Source organism: Psammomys obesus, unplaced genomic scaffold (assembly GCF_907164565.1).
Source record: "Psammomys obesus unplaced genomic scaffold, mPsaObe1.curated_primary_1811, whole genome shotgun sequence".
Classification (NCBI taxonomy): domain Eukaryota; kingdom Metazoa; phylum Chordata; class Mammalia; order Rodentia; family Muridae; genus Psammomys; species Psammomys obesus.
Window position 1 is genome coordinate 1,650,130 of NW_026596125.1, and position 13,866 is coordinate 1,663,995.

Here is a 13,866-nt window from a genome sequence, read left to right on the forward strand (position 1 = left end):
CCAAAGGTGACAGACATGTCATCTTCTGCTCATTGACAGCACTTGAGAACACCTTGGCTTTCCTTTCCTCCCTTCTCATCAAGCATCTGCGCAGATGTGGCCTCTTTCACCCATTTGTAACCCATGGTTCTAAAGTGCGTTCAGCTTTGCTTCTCAGGAGTCCTGGTCTGCAATTCATAGCACCCTCAGTGTCGTGGAACCGTGCTCTGTAGTCCCTGGGCCTCATCCATGGGTACCATGTCTGTCACTGCGTCACTCTGCTAGGATGGCTGGATTGACCTGCAGCTGCAGGACTCTAGGGTGCTTGGAGACCAGATATGTAGGGGTTACTGTCATGCACTTGAACTGTAGTCTGTGTATTTCCTTACGGCCTTCCTTTGTCTTTTCTAAACAAGGAAGGCATGTGAACGGTAGTGCTGGAGAATGTTTTCTCAGATGCTGTTTATAAGCAAATCTGAAGTTGAAATGAAATGTGAATGGGTAACTAGGTGCCAGGGAATTTAGCACTGAACTAGACAGTCAAAACCTTTTTAACCTTTTGCAGAAAGTAGATTCTGTTCTCATCTAAATGTTCACAAGATGTAATGCTGTAAATAGTTTTCTAAAAATATTTATTACATGTGCTGTATACAGACTCTGAGTGATGTTGGTTTGCATTGTATCGTAGAAGAATGTATTTTGAGTAGTGGGCTTCTTTCATAACACAGTTCACTTATGGAGAAAGAAACTAAACCAGCAGGCTGAGAGCTGTTTGGGGTATTTGATCTGTAATGGACCATCCAATTCAAGCTTTAATTGCCCCCTCTTCTCATCTGGCTGTGTTATATATATTATATATATATACAGGTGTACAGTAAATTGGTCAGTGCCCGGGTCTGCAGAGCAGATTTCCAGGTGTTCTTTCTGATGTGTTCCCATAGCAATACGACTCCAGGTGCTGACCAGTCCTGTTGTCTCAGAGGATCAGGTTGGGAGACAGCTCTTGCAAAGCCTCTTGCCTTTCCTAAGAGGCTGCTTTACTTGAATTGTTGCTTCTGTTTCTTCTGCATGCTCCCATGTCACAAAACTGTAGCAGTGTGTGGGAACTCTGCCAGCACCAGACACATCAAAAGTGGACATACCAATCAAAAAGTTAGCAATTTTCCAGAAATTTGTAGTTTCCAGAACAGATGAGACAAAGCTCATTTGGCCATAGAATAAATGTAAGGAATTTTTACCAGGGAGACATGTGGCCTCTTATATTCCCCCTGCTCTGTCTGACTCACCTTGGGAAGCCAGCCTATGCCCTGCCTTCTGCCTCTTTGCCTTGGCTCGAGATGTCCCTGGTCTCTAGAGTTGGCTAGGCTCTTAGTATGCCCAGCTCTGTTGAGCAGCCTTTCCTTGTGACCGTCCTAAACTTAATGAAAAGGAACACCCCATACCCAGATAACCATTGTTAGAAGCGATGTAGTTTTTTAGGCTTTTGGAATATGTCTTTTTTGTATTTCTGATGATGTTTGGGATTTTTCACTAGTGTTTTTTAGATTGAAGTGGGTGCATTAAGGTAAACTTTCCACTGCTGCGCCCGGAAGCGCGCAGAGGAAAGAACTTGCCCTGCATTACGTGGTTGGGGAGGTGACTACTTACAGTGGGGGTGGGGGAGGGTCTTGTAGATGATATGGGGGTGAAATAGAAATTCTGGCTGGAGGTTTCCTAAGTCATTGATATTTTGTAATGAAAATTCCCCATGTTAGCCTCGCTTAATCTCAATGTGAGCCTGCTGTTTACCCTCAGGGAACAAGTGGTTTTCAAAATTGAACTCCTCCAAGGTCCTAGGCCAGTGCCCATGTGCTCTGGTCATCTTTGTGATCTCATGGCATTATTTTCCCATATGCATTATGATACTAAGAAGTTCAACCCCACCCTGTATGAAAAGCACAGCCCAGTGCCCTAATTTAGGCTAGTGTTGATGCCTTTGAGGGGCCTGGGGGTCCTAGGAGGCCCATACAACTTAACTGAAGCTCAGGTGTGCATTGGATTTTGCTTCTGTTAGGCCACAACCCTTCAGAACGAGTTTAGGGCAGGGGCTTCGGATCCAGCTCCAGGTTCAGGGAGCTGAGCCTCCACCGTTCCTTATTTTCACTGGTCCCTCCTGGTGTTGTTGCCAAGGTCAACCCTGTAGGTGTTTTGGATGTGCTCCTTTTTGCTGTCTTGTGAGTTGTAGCCAGTGCTCCAGATGCCCAAGGGTGGGGCCTCCGGAGGGTCCAGCCCTCCCTACCCCCAGCGCCTTTCAAACCAGTGAAGTGAGAAGAATCTGCAAATGGCCACTTGGTAGGGGCAGCACGTGTCTCTTGGGCCTGGACTCCACTGTTAGTGAGTATAGGAAATTACTGTGTCTTTAATGGATGAAAATTCAATGTATGCTGTGAATTTGTTGGTTTGAAACATTGAAAATTTTTCATTAGACAATGTTTACATACCTCACCTGAAGAACCTTTGAGAGTGTATATATGAAATTAAAAAATATATTAAGTTGCTTTAAAACAGTATGTATAGCTATAAAAGTTGGAGTTATTTTAACTTTGAGTATGTACCAAGTCTCTTAAATATTGAAATCTTGTAGACTTTCTGTGCTTCTGTGTTTCGCTTTTCCTGTTGGACCACATAGATAACTGTGTTCTTGTTATTGATAAAGGGGCCCACACTGAAGTCCAGGCTTGGAAGGATTCCCATGGTGGTCAGGATTTTCTGGCTTGGTTTTAAGGGGATAGGAGCTAGAGGGTGTGTGGGAGGGATTTCTCTAACATTGACATCTGTTCTGTGAGCTTTTTCAAGGCGCTTATTTTATTGCAGCGTATTAAACTTCTTTGATATTAAAGTGTGTTTGTGTAATCACTGGAGAGGGAACAGAATATAGCACAGCCTCCTGCCCACTGGCACATGTGGACGGTGTCAGCCTGGAGGCTGGACACTGCCCTACACCATCAGTCCTGCTGTGAGTAATACCCTCATTTTGGAGGACAGAAAATAGAATGGAAGCATCATGGGGTCCATTGGACAGGACAGGAATGGTACCAGTGTTCATCCTGAGGGGACGAAATAGGACAGCCCAGCCAGCACTGTCCAGTCCTGTGACCGGTGGAATGTGGCAGAAAACAAACCTTGCATTTGCCAGTGCTCCATCTGTGATCTGCCGAGTTGGATCCTTCTGTCTCTACTGGAAGTGGGTCTGTTCAAGGTCATGATTGACGCATGAGACCCCTGGGTCAGTCCATCTCAGCTACGTTCAGTGAATACATGTGGTGACTGTCTAGCAGCCCCTGGGGTTGCTTTAACACTGACGTTGTAATTTTCCAGTCTACAGATGTGTTTATTTAGCTCAGGATTTTTTAAAAAAAGTTTAAAACTAAGTTTTTCATTTCAGAATTTAGGGTTTCTAGGGTTTTTTTTTTTTTGGGGGGGGGGAGTTTGTTTTAAGCTAACACATTTAGCTCATGGTGAGAACCAGCTGGTACAGATAGGCTGGGAAGTGCTCTTCAGGTGCCACATCTCTAGCTGTGTGGGTTTCCATTTGCTCCTGTTGGTACCACTGCTTTAATCAGAGGCGGCAATAAAAACGATGGGCCAAGGAACCCTGCTCACTTGGCTTATCTCCTTCTCCAAATCCCTAACCCAGGTTACCATCCCTGTGCCCTTTCAAGAGGTCATGTGCTCTTAAAGGGGCTTTGTAACATTGCTACAGTCTTCGTGTGAGATCAGTTCATGGCCCTGGCATTGGTGGAGGACTTAGTAGGTCATTTTAGCTGTGAGGACCTATCTGGGGGTGCTCAGCCTCCCAGACACAGATCCTTGTCTCCCAAGTGCAGTGTTCTAGTGTGGTGTATATTTCCCCCTTGCTCCACTGGCCTGGGCACAGAGTCCTACTAGGATTATTTAAGACCATATGCTGCTCTCTGTTGCCTGGATGCCCCAAGACCCTCAGATTTCTGGTTAAATGTGCAAGTGACTCTGTAAGCAAACACTCTGAAAACATTGGTGTCACTGTAAACACTTGGCAGGAGATAAGAATGAGCAGCCACCCCAGGTAGTCACACCTCCCTTCCCTCAGGATGAACAGGCCTTGCCACAGCAGGGTTAGCAGACATCTTGCTTGTGATGACTGTGGCCAGCGTGGTAGTCCAGAGCCTTTCTGCCCTGGGGTGCACACTGATAGCAGCAGGCTCATCTTGCGAAGAAAGAGACCAGGCAGTCAGAAAGTCAGTGAATCAATGTCATGTTCACATGGAAGACAGCAGACAATACTGACATTCTAAAACAATACTTGTGGGGAAAGGAAGGGCAGCTCCCTCAGGGGCTGTTGTAAGCCAGTTTCTAAGAGTTGACCCAAACAAGACTACCAAAACCCCAAACAAAAGGTCACAACCACATAGCATCTGGAAATCAAAATAAGACACTGGAGGTTGACTTTAACATATAAAAATACTATAACAAAATGAAATACAAATATATATTAGAATCTGTAAGTATTCTGTATAAAGACATACTTTCACGGTTAGGCTAACAGCAGGCAAAGAAGGAACAAAGATGGCCTTTTCCATTTCTTAGCATCGCCACAGGGCTCTGAGCAGTGCTGCCCGAGTATCAGTTCCTTAAGGACTTGCCCCACTGGGTCTCTGCTGTGCACATCTAATGGAAATAGCCAGTGTTGACCACAAAGCAAACTGAAGATCTTTACCAAAGGGGAACACAATGTGGAGATGATTTCTCAAAGGGCTTGTCTCACAGCCGCCTTCTTAGCTGGCCTTGCAAACCCAGGTGTGAACAGGTGATGGGAATGATAGCCCAGGCCCTTGGCTTGCAAGGTACAGACTAACTCAAAGGTAAAGCTGAACCTGGGGCTCAGGGGTCTCTTGCCTTTGCTGCCCTCCTTTGCAATGAGTCTTGACCCTCAGATTCAGTGGTGTGAGGGCTGTGGGTGTGAAGGGGCCTTCAGTGTTCACAAGGATCTCTGGAACCATTGCACCAGCCTCTCACCTCCCATCCCAAGGCCCTGGGAAGTGCAGCATCACCTCACTGCAGGTGTCCCACCTTCAGCGTTGTGAGCAAACCTGCCACCATGCCTCTCAAGCCCAAGAATTGGCTTTTCTTGGCCAATAGGGAATGACAGTGGCTGGGAAAGTGACTTCCATGGGGCTGAGGCCAGAACACCTTTATTTCTGGAAAGGGATGTCAAAATGCACGCCTAAGCTTTTCTGCCCTGTGCAGCCTGGTCCCCACAATGACCTGGAAGATTGGAGAAAGAGAAAAATGCTAGGCAGAGTTGGTTAAAACCCCTAGAGGTCTGGGCCTCTGCCCTCTTAGCCAGTTGTGGATCTGTGCACTGTAGCCCTTGCTCGGGGCCATAAGAAAATGGAGTCCTGGGTCCTGGCATGTCATGAGGACACTTAGCCAGTTGATCAAGGCAAGGTTCTCTGGCCACCCCAGAGCCTGGTTGGCTTGAGAGCCATTGTGATAGGAGGTGCCCTCTTCTCAAATCCAGGAGACTTGTGCCCTCACCAGCACCAGAGGCTCCTCTCGGTGTCCACACAGGCAGTGACGCAGGCATGAGGCCATTCCACCCTCTGTACATACAGAGCCGAGAGAGAGGCATGCTCACACCTCTGGCCCACCTCCACACACAGACCAGGGCTACAGCCTCTCAGGGAGGCTCTTTATAACCCTTTCTCCCTTCAGCAGCTCCCTGTTAGGCTCAAACCTCATCTTTCTACATTCCACTCTGCAAGGAAGAGAGGCCCCTCTTGTCAGCCAGCCATGTATCTAGTGGCTTCAAACAGCCTTCACAGCAAAGCCCCAGAGTGAGTAGCTATGGCCTGGCCCATTCTGGGCACCGCATGGTCCTCAGGCATTAGTTCACATCAGGGCTGAGAGCCACGTGGGTTCTCTCCCACAGAACCCACTTCAGATTAGACACACAAATACTTGCTAATGAAGTTAATGGAAATGGATCTAACTTCTCCGGCCTCCCTCCTGAGACCAGAGTGGCAGCATCTACATGGTTCCCATCTACCTCCCTGCTTCACAGCTGAGACCTAAAGCCTGGAAGGGGCAGAAGTCTGCCCAGAGCCACATCACAAGGACCCCTTTAGTATCATCTGACTTCCTCTCGCTGCATACTCAGCACAATGCTCCAAACCAGGCCTCCAGCTGAGGGGTCTCCTCATCCCTCCTCTGCTAGAGGCACCAGCAGCTTTTGGCTAGGAAACCTAGGCCCAATGCTGCTTCTGTGGCCCATGATGTCTATTCAGCTAGAGCCAAGAACTCATTCCCTTTTTGGTGGGGCCTTGCCACCGCAAGCACAAGGACCCCCTCATAGAAGCTAACATGTTCGTCCTATACTTCAGGATTCACAGGCCTGGCCCTGGGCAAACCCCACCCTACCCTAGCCTCTTTCACAACCTGTAGAAGCAATAGAGCATAGGACTCAAGGAGGAAGGTCAGTCCCTTCCCCATGACAGGAAGTGCCAGTAGGCATGGCTGCAGAAGCCTGGCCACAACACCCCTGGAGGTGGTTGTCCTAAGAGGAGCCAGAGGCTATGGGACATTAACTGTTTCGAGGTCGCAGGCTCAGGGAGAAGCTAGTGGAGACAGAGTTTAGCACCCCCTTTTCAGTCCCAGGTAGCAGGCAGAGGAGTGCCACCATTCTGCCACCATTTGTGGCCTGACCTCACACACACATTCATTCAACAAATATTTATTAAGCGCCTATCTGTGCAAGGCACTTTGGGAGAGGGTGCGGCAGACCGGGGCCTTGCTCCTCTGCCCTGGCAGTGCAGTCCACTGGAAAGGCAGCTCAGTGTCCCTGCGCCCACCAGGACCCGGGCGCCATCCTGGTGATGCTTGCCCCAGCCCAGCTGCTAGTGTGCCACCTGCACATTACGCGCACTGGGCACAGCCACACCTGGCGGGCTTCTCCACCTCCTCAGCAAATGAGGTCCCATCGCTGCACTCGAAAGTGAGCTTCCTCCGCTTCAGGCGCAGGCCCTGGCAACAGCCTTGGCCTGGGCACGTGCCCCGGCATTCCACCCATGACAGCGGGCGCGTGGTCTGGCAGATGGCATAACCCCTCTGGACCTGGTGAAAGTCCCGGACTGGGTCCCCCCGGCATTCGGACTCTGGATGGGACAGACACCAAGACACAGCCTCAGGGCACATTGTGGGAAGCAGGAGAGGGACAGGGCAATGTCCTAGGAGTGCTACTCTGGGAGGGTTTTCTCACCCCTCTGCCCTCCCCCATCTCTGCATGCACCTGTGCTCTGCTTCCTCCTGGGACCACAGAATGCTGTGGGAAGGAGGAAGCAGCTGGCTGCCCAGGACCTCCAGGCCAGAGTGGCTGCCAAGTGAGGTGGTTCCCACTGGGCAGGTGTGGAAGAGCTGAGGCCTGGAGGCGATAGCATTCTGGAAGCATTCCCCAATGAAGAGGACGACCCTATGGTATCCAAGGCCGGATTTCTCCAGCCTCCCTCTCCCCGGCCTCTGCAGCGTGGAATCTAGCCTAAGCATCTTGGTGAAAGGGGCCCAGGGGAAGCCTGGGAAGAAATCCTTCAACCTTCAGACATCCTGCTATACCCAGGTCCAAAGCTGATAGACCAAGATGCTCACATCTGGCCAGAAGCTGTTACTGAGTGTACCTGGATGGTCTCCTCATCAGGAGACCTCAGCCAGGAAGGGCAGGGCCCTAGATAAGGGAACTGCCCAATAGGCTGGGCCAACAAGATGGAGAAGGTGAAGCTCTGGACCTAGAGGGAGGGTCACCAAATTCCATTGTACCAGAGGAGAGGGGAGGATGAGGATGAGAGGGCTTGCTGGGTTCGAGGATGATAACATGAAGCTGCTACAGCAGAATGACAGGGAGGGACTCTGCAGAGGGCAGTCAGGAGGGGGCCCCCTGACCTTGCTCACACAGCTCGCCTGAAAAGCCTGGGTTGCACACACAGTGTGCCCCTTTGGTGGCTGAGGCCTGGCAGTGGCCATGCAGGCACTGCAAACCCCCACAGGGCTCTGCCACAGCCCCGACCTGGTTGCACAGAGCCCCTGAGTACCCATCCTGGCACTGGCAGCTGTAGGCAAGAGCATCGAGGGGCACACATTTCCCATGGACACACCTGGAAGTGACAGAGAAGAGAACTGTGAGGATGGGCTAGCCCATGGACCAGCCAGAGGCTGGCCCCACCCCTCCTGACATCGCACTTGATTCTATTCCCAAGATTTAAAGGGTCATGGGGGGAGATGGGGGCCACATGCCCTGATTTAAAGATTTTTAAAATACAGCAGGTGAGGCTGTGCTTGCCATGAGTGGGACTTGCAGAAAAAAAGGACAGATGGGCGAGGGTGATGGCTCTCTTGGTCCATCCCAGGCTTACTTGTGGCCATGGCAGGGGCCATCCACTGGCTGGTCACAGTGCAGGCCCCCCCAGCCAGCCTCGCAGTGGCACACGGGCCCAGGGGTGGCGTTGGGCTGGCAAATGCCATGCAGGCAGTAGAGCTTGAGGCAGGGCTCACAGCCCGGCACCACGCCCGGCTTCATCTGTGTCTTGGTGAAGTCCTGCAGTTCGTTGTTGATGTACAAGTTCCGGATGCAACCGTGGAAGCTGGTGCCATTGAGGATCTGCCACAGGCGGAAGGCAGCCGAGTGCACATCTACAGGCATTCCTGGGGTGATGGGAAGAAACAGTAGGCTGAATTGGGGTGAGGCCATGTCTGTTAGACAGCTCTTTCCCTTGGGCTCTGTCCTGTCTCTGCAGAGGCCCTTTGCCACCCTGGAGGACCAGACTCCTTTTCAGGAAGACATGGGAAGTCTGCTTCCTCTGAGACCAGAGCTGAGAGTAAGGCCAGGCATGGCCAGTTGAGCAGTAAGACTCTGGGATCCCGGTTCCCTATGTCTGGCTCTCTCCCCCAGGACTCTTCCTTCCCTCTGAGACATCTGCTTTTGTTTCTGGAGACCCCAACCAGAGCAAAATACTCACGTGTTGAGCACTTTGCCACCTGCTTTTATGCAGCAACTCAGAGGCAGAGGTTGCCTGCCCTATTGGACATGCTCAGTGGCTCATCAGAAAAGACACAACTAGTAGGAACAGAGCTGGGATTGCACCGTGGGATGATTGCAGGTGGTGGACAGGGGTCCTGGCCTACAGCACCTGCAGGTCCACTTCGGGTGCTGTATGGACTCTGTGCTGAGTCTCTTGCAGTGTTTCTGGCCTCTGAGGGTCCAAGACTAGAAATGGATTCCAGATATAAGAAATCCCTTCTGGTCCAGAGTCAATAAGGGTCCATGGTATGGAAGACAACTGGGAAAGACCAATCCCTCCCTAGGCCCCTTGGCTATCCTTCTTGGTTAGTCTGGATTGGCCAGAATGCAGCTAGACCCCAGCCAGGGCAGCACGCTTACCAAATTAACCACTCGGTAGGACTACCTCATTCTTTGGCATCTCCCTGGCCCCAACACCAGCTATCCTGGCCAGCCTCAGACCACAAAGGACAAGAGGTCCCTGTCTGGGGACACCGTCACCCCAGCTAGCTGGAGAGGCCTGGAAAGGGTTAACTGTAGTTCTGCCTGGCGGGTCCTCACCTCCCACATAAAGAGGGGCCTCACTGTTGAGCGTGTAGTGCTTGCCAAAGTTGTCCATGGTCATGGGGCTGCCGCCATCAATGGAGAGGTTAACCATCTGGTCAAAGGTGATCAGCTCGACAGTGTGGAACTGCCCGTCGTTGATCGTCTCAGCACTGCAAGGAGATGGGGGTAGGCGGTATCCACACCCAGGGAGTGGGCCTCAGAAAGACCCTGGCTAAGTAAGCTCATCTCAGAAAGGCCATCAACCCAGTCACTGCTTCCTGAGGAGACAAGTCTCTCAGGGAGAACAGCATAGGGCTGAAGGGGGGCTCTAGTCTGATACCTCCTACTCCTGCTTCCTGAGGCCCCGGGGAGGCTCAGACGTTTGGAGAAAGCTTCTTCTCCAGAGGCTGCCTCCATGGTGAGGTGGGTTGGAGAAAGATGGGTGCCAAGGGGCCTCGACTCCAAGTGGGCTGGACTTGGGAGACCAACTGGCCTTTCCTCTTGGCCCCTTCTTGACAAGCTTCTGGAGTTTCAACAACCACCTGCTGGCTCAGGAGCCCCATCCTGGCATGCCCACCTGAGTAAGGCTGACAGCCTAGGAATTCTTACCTGTAGATTGCAGAGCTGGGGTAGCTGCCTGGGTCATAGCTAACACGGACATGGCCCTGGTACAGCTCAACTGCGATGTGGTCGTTATCCCCATTGTACAGGAGGATCCCATTGTCCTCTGCTGTGGACACCTGAGAGGCAAAGGTACTTTCTCTTCCATGCCACCCCTCACAGAAGCAGCACCCGGTAGGTAAGTGCACAGAGGGGACTCACAGTTGAAGGGTGACGTCATATGAAAACCATCCCCTCCCCTCTCCTCTGTCTGACCAGCCTCCCAGACACCCCTCCTTCAGGGTGGCTGACAGTTCCAGGTTCACTTGTCATTCACTACAGACTGGCCAGCACTGGGCAACGGAGCAGACAGGCTGCCTGGGGCCTGGACAGGTTAAAGACCAATTGCCCAGCGGGAAAAAGGCAGTACACAGCCACCACAGCAACCAACTGCCTGGTGTGGGAGCCCCCTGTCGGGAGTTGCTACAAAGGGAGGAACTGCAGAGAAGGCATGAGTGGGAAGGCTCTCCCCGCTAGAGCCAGTCAAGGCTGGAGAGAGCTGCTTGGGAAGCAGGGTCTGTGGTTGGCTGGAGGTGTACGTATTTTTGCCTGGGAGGACGCGCTAGCTTCCTTCTGTTTAGGCCCCCACCTCCCACATTCTTCCATTAAATATCCTGATGCCCTGGTCCATAGAGTGGGCACATAGACCCGCTATGTGGGCTAGGCAAATCACACTAGCTCGTTTCCATGGACCCAGTCATTGGTCAGGATTTGAATAGGTGTGCAACAAAAACCTGGCCAATCAGAGAGCTTCCCCTGAGAGCACTGGTCGTTGAGTTAGTGTGCAGGCAAAGAAGAGTCTCTTAGTGTGTGACAATGGCACTTCCTAAAGAGGTTAGACTATCCTGAGCTAGGGCTGGGGCTGGGGCTGAGGTTTTTGCCTTGCTAGGTGGATAGGCTGCCTGCTGTCCTGCTGAGGACGATGTAAGAGACGGGAACTGAGCCTGTGTGAGAGACTGAGGAAGAGAAGGAGCACAGAAAAGGAGAGGGGATTGTGCATGTGCGCCCATGAAAGGCATCTGAGGGAGAGGGGTCAAGCGTTTATACGCATTCTGGGTGAAAGGCTATAAAATCTGCTTCCCTCTCTTCCTCTGGGACATATTCATCAAAACAGCCGGATTTTTCATCATTTGTTGAACCTGATTTTTTCCCCTCAACAGGATGATGTTCTGAAATGAAATTGGTGGTCCAAAAAGGGCACTTAGGAACCCCCAAAACTGTTGATTAAAGACAAACCAAGAAGTCACTCTGGCCACTCAGAACATGTCTGTCTGTGGCATTGGAGGCCAGAGTGGAGCAGAAGGTAAGAATAAGGCCTCTGGGCAAGGCCCCTGGCAGCTTAGTTTTCCAGATATCATCACTCCACAGTTGTCCCAGAGATGACTCAGAAACCTTTACAAAGTCCCCACACTGACTCATCCTAACCCCGAGATAACAGCAACGCGCACAGGTTCCTGCAGTCCCTGTGGGCTGGGGCATACTCTGAAATTCTGACGTGAGCAGGAGTGCCCTGTTCCCTGACTCCATTTAAGTGATCAGGTCCCCAGGCACACACCTGAAGAGTGATGTTGGCCCGAGGCCAGTTCTGCAAGTCAGTGAACTGCAGGTAAGTGTCCCGGTCCACAAAGTTGACACTGAGCAATTTCTCACATTCGGGGCCTCCGAAGCCTGGCAGGCACTGGCATACGGGCCGGTTGCCCTGGTCTATGCAGTTGGCCCCATTCTGGCACTCAGTCCCCTCACAGGGGCTCCTGGGGGCAGGTGGGATCTCACAGAGCTGTCCACTGAGAGGAAAAGACACAGGTCAGAGAGGGTAGGGCCAAATGAGGCACAGGGAAATCTCTCCCACAGTGCTGGTCAGAAATTTGCCAACCACCTCAGGGAAATGGACCCTTAAAGTGATGGAAGATGCCCTTTGTGAAAGTTCCTTTCTAAGGAAGCTGCATCCAGGAGGACACCCTGGTGGGGCAGCCCCACCTGGGCACTTCCCAGAAAAAGAAACCCCACCTGAGCCACTCTTTAACAATATCTCCGATGACTGGCTTGCACACTGAGGCTAGAGATAGCACTCCCGCCCTCCTGCCAATAACTCTGCAAGGCGGGTTTTTCGATACAGAAGAGAAAGCTCTGACTCAAGACAGTTGTGATAATAGAGGTGGTGGTGAGATCCTGAATTACAGAACTGAAGAGGGCACATCACTACAAAACTTACAGAAATAAAAACAATTAGCTGGGGGTGTGGACAGAAGGTAGAGCAATTTGATTAGCACACACAAAGTCCTGGACTCTAACCATGCCCAGCACAAGAGACAGGGGAGGGTGAGCTGTGTGCCACTAATAGATAACATTGACAAACTTTTAGAAACACAAAAACTCCGCACACTGACTCAAGCATACGAATATAACATCCATGCTAGCAAACAAGTAAGGAAAGTGAATTAGTGACCAGGAAATTCCCCAGGCCCAAAGAGTTTCACAAACTCTTCTAAGAGACGGTAAAGGAACACTTCCTGATTCTGAGATCCTGGCACCTACGCTAGACAAAGACACTGAAATAAATAAATTAAATATAGGTCAGAATCTTTTAGGAATATAGGCAAAAGGCCCTCAACAGTATATCAGCAAGTCAAATAGAGCACAGTTAAGCATGGCCATTTAAGTTTTGCCCCAGGAACTCGAGGCTGGTTTGACATCTGAAATCAATCAATGAAGAACATCAGAGTAACAAATTAAAGAGTAAACAAACTTCAACAAATTAGAAGGAGGTCCATCAGGTTAATGAAGAACAGCCAGAAAACACACAGCCAACATCACACTCCACGGGTAGAGACTGTATAATTAGAAACAAGCCAAAAATGTCTGCTCTCACAAGCTTCGTAAGACAGTATCCTGGGGAGTCCTTTCAGAGCAGTTAGGATAGAAAGGGTGAAAATATTCTTCTAGATTGACAAGAAGAAAAATGATCTATTTGCAGATTATATTATCCTATAGAAAAAAAATCCCTATGGAATGTATTAAAATGCTCATGGAACTGATAAAAAATTCAGCAAGATTTACAAAATGGATACACATACAATAAATGAAATTAAGAAATCAATTCCAGGGTGCCGGAGAGATGGCTCGGCAATAAAAAGCACTTGTTCTGGCAGAGGACCTGGGCTCAATTCCCAGCATCCATATGGAGGTTCACAACCACCTACACTCAGTTCCAGGGGATCTGATGTGGTACATACATCAGGCAAACACTTGTACACATTTAAAAAAAAAAAAAGTCAATTCTAAGCTGGGCAGTAATGACACACGCCTTTAACCCCTAACCCCAGTACGTGGGAGGCAGAGGCAGGAAGATCTACAGAGCGGTCTACAGAGTGAGTTCCAGGACAGCCATGGCTACACAGAGAAACCCTGTCTTGAAAACCCAAAATAATAATAATAATTTCCATTTGCAATATTATTTAAAATAATTAAATTGGGGAATAATTTCAAAATTAAGTGTGAGGAACTAGACAGATGACTCAGTGGTTAGGAGCACGGAGGCTCTCTCAGAGGACCCAGGCTGGATTCTCAGCACACACTGGAGGCTCACAAGCGTCTGCAACTCCAGTCTCAGGGTGTCG

At 50.4% G+C, this 13,866-nt stretch overlaps 1 protein-coding gene across 2 annotated transcripts in view; it reads right to left on the reverse strand.

The window, feature by feature from the left end:
- Positions 1-4,241: 4,241 nt before the first annotated feature.
- Positions 4,242-13,866, reverse strand: part of Slit1 (slit guidance ligand 1) — a 139,582-nt gene continuing 129,957 nt past the window's right edge. For both annotated transcript variants that reach the window (XM_055591540.1, XM_055591539.1), the window contains 6 exons: positions 11,805-12,033; positions 10,199-10,329; positions 9,605-9,759; positions 8,400-8,688; positions 7,930-8,141; positions 4,242-7,151 (listed from right to left, as the gene is read on the reverse strand). In XM_055591540.1, the coding sequence (XP_055447515.1) occupies positions 6,913-7,151; positions 7,930-8,141; positions 8,400-8,688; positions 9,605-9,759; positions 10,199-10,329; positions 11,805-12,033 (1,255 nt within the window). In that variant the 3' untranslated portion in view covers positions 4,242-6,912. The remainder of the gene's footprint in view (positions 7,152-7,929; positions 8,142-8,399; positions 8,689-9,604; positions 9,760-10,198; positions 10,330-11,804; positions 12,034-13,866) is intronic.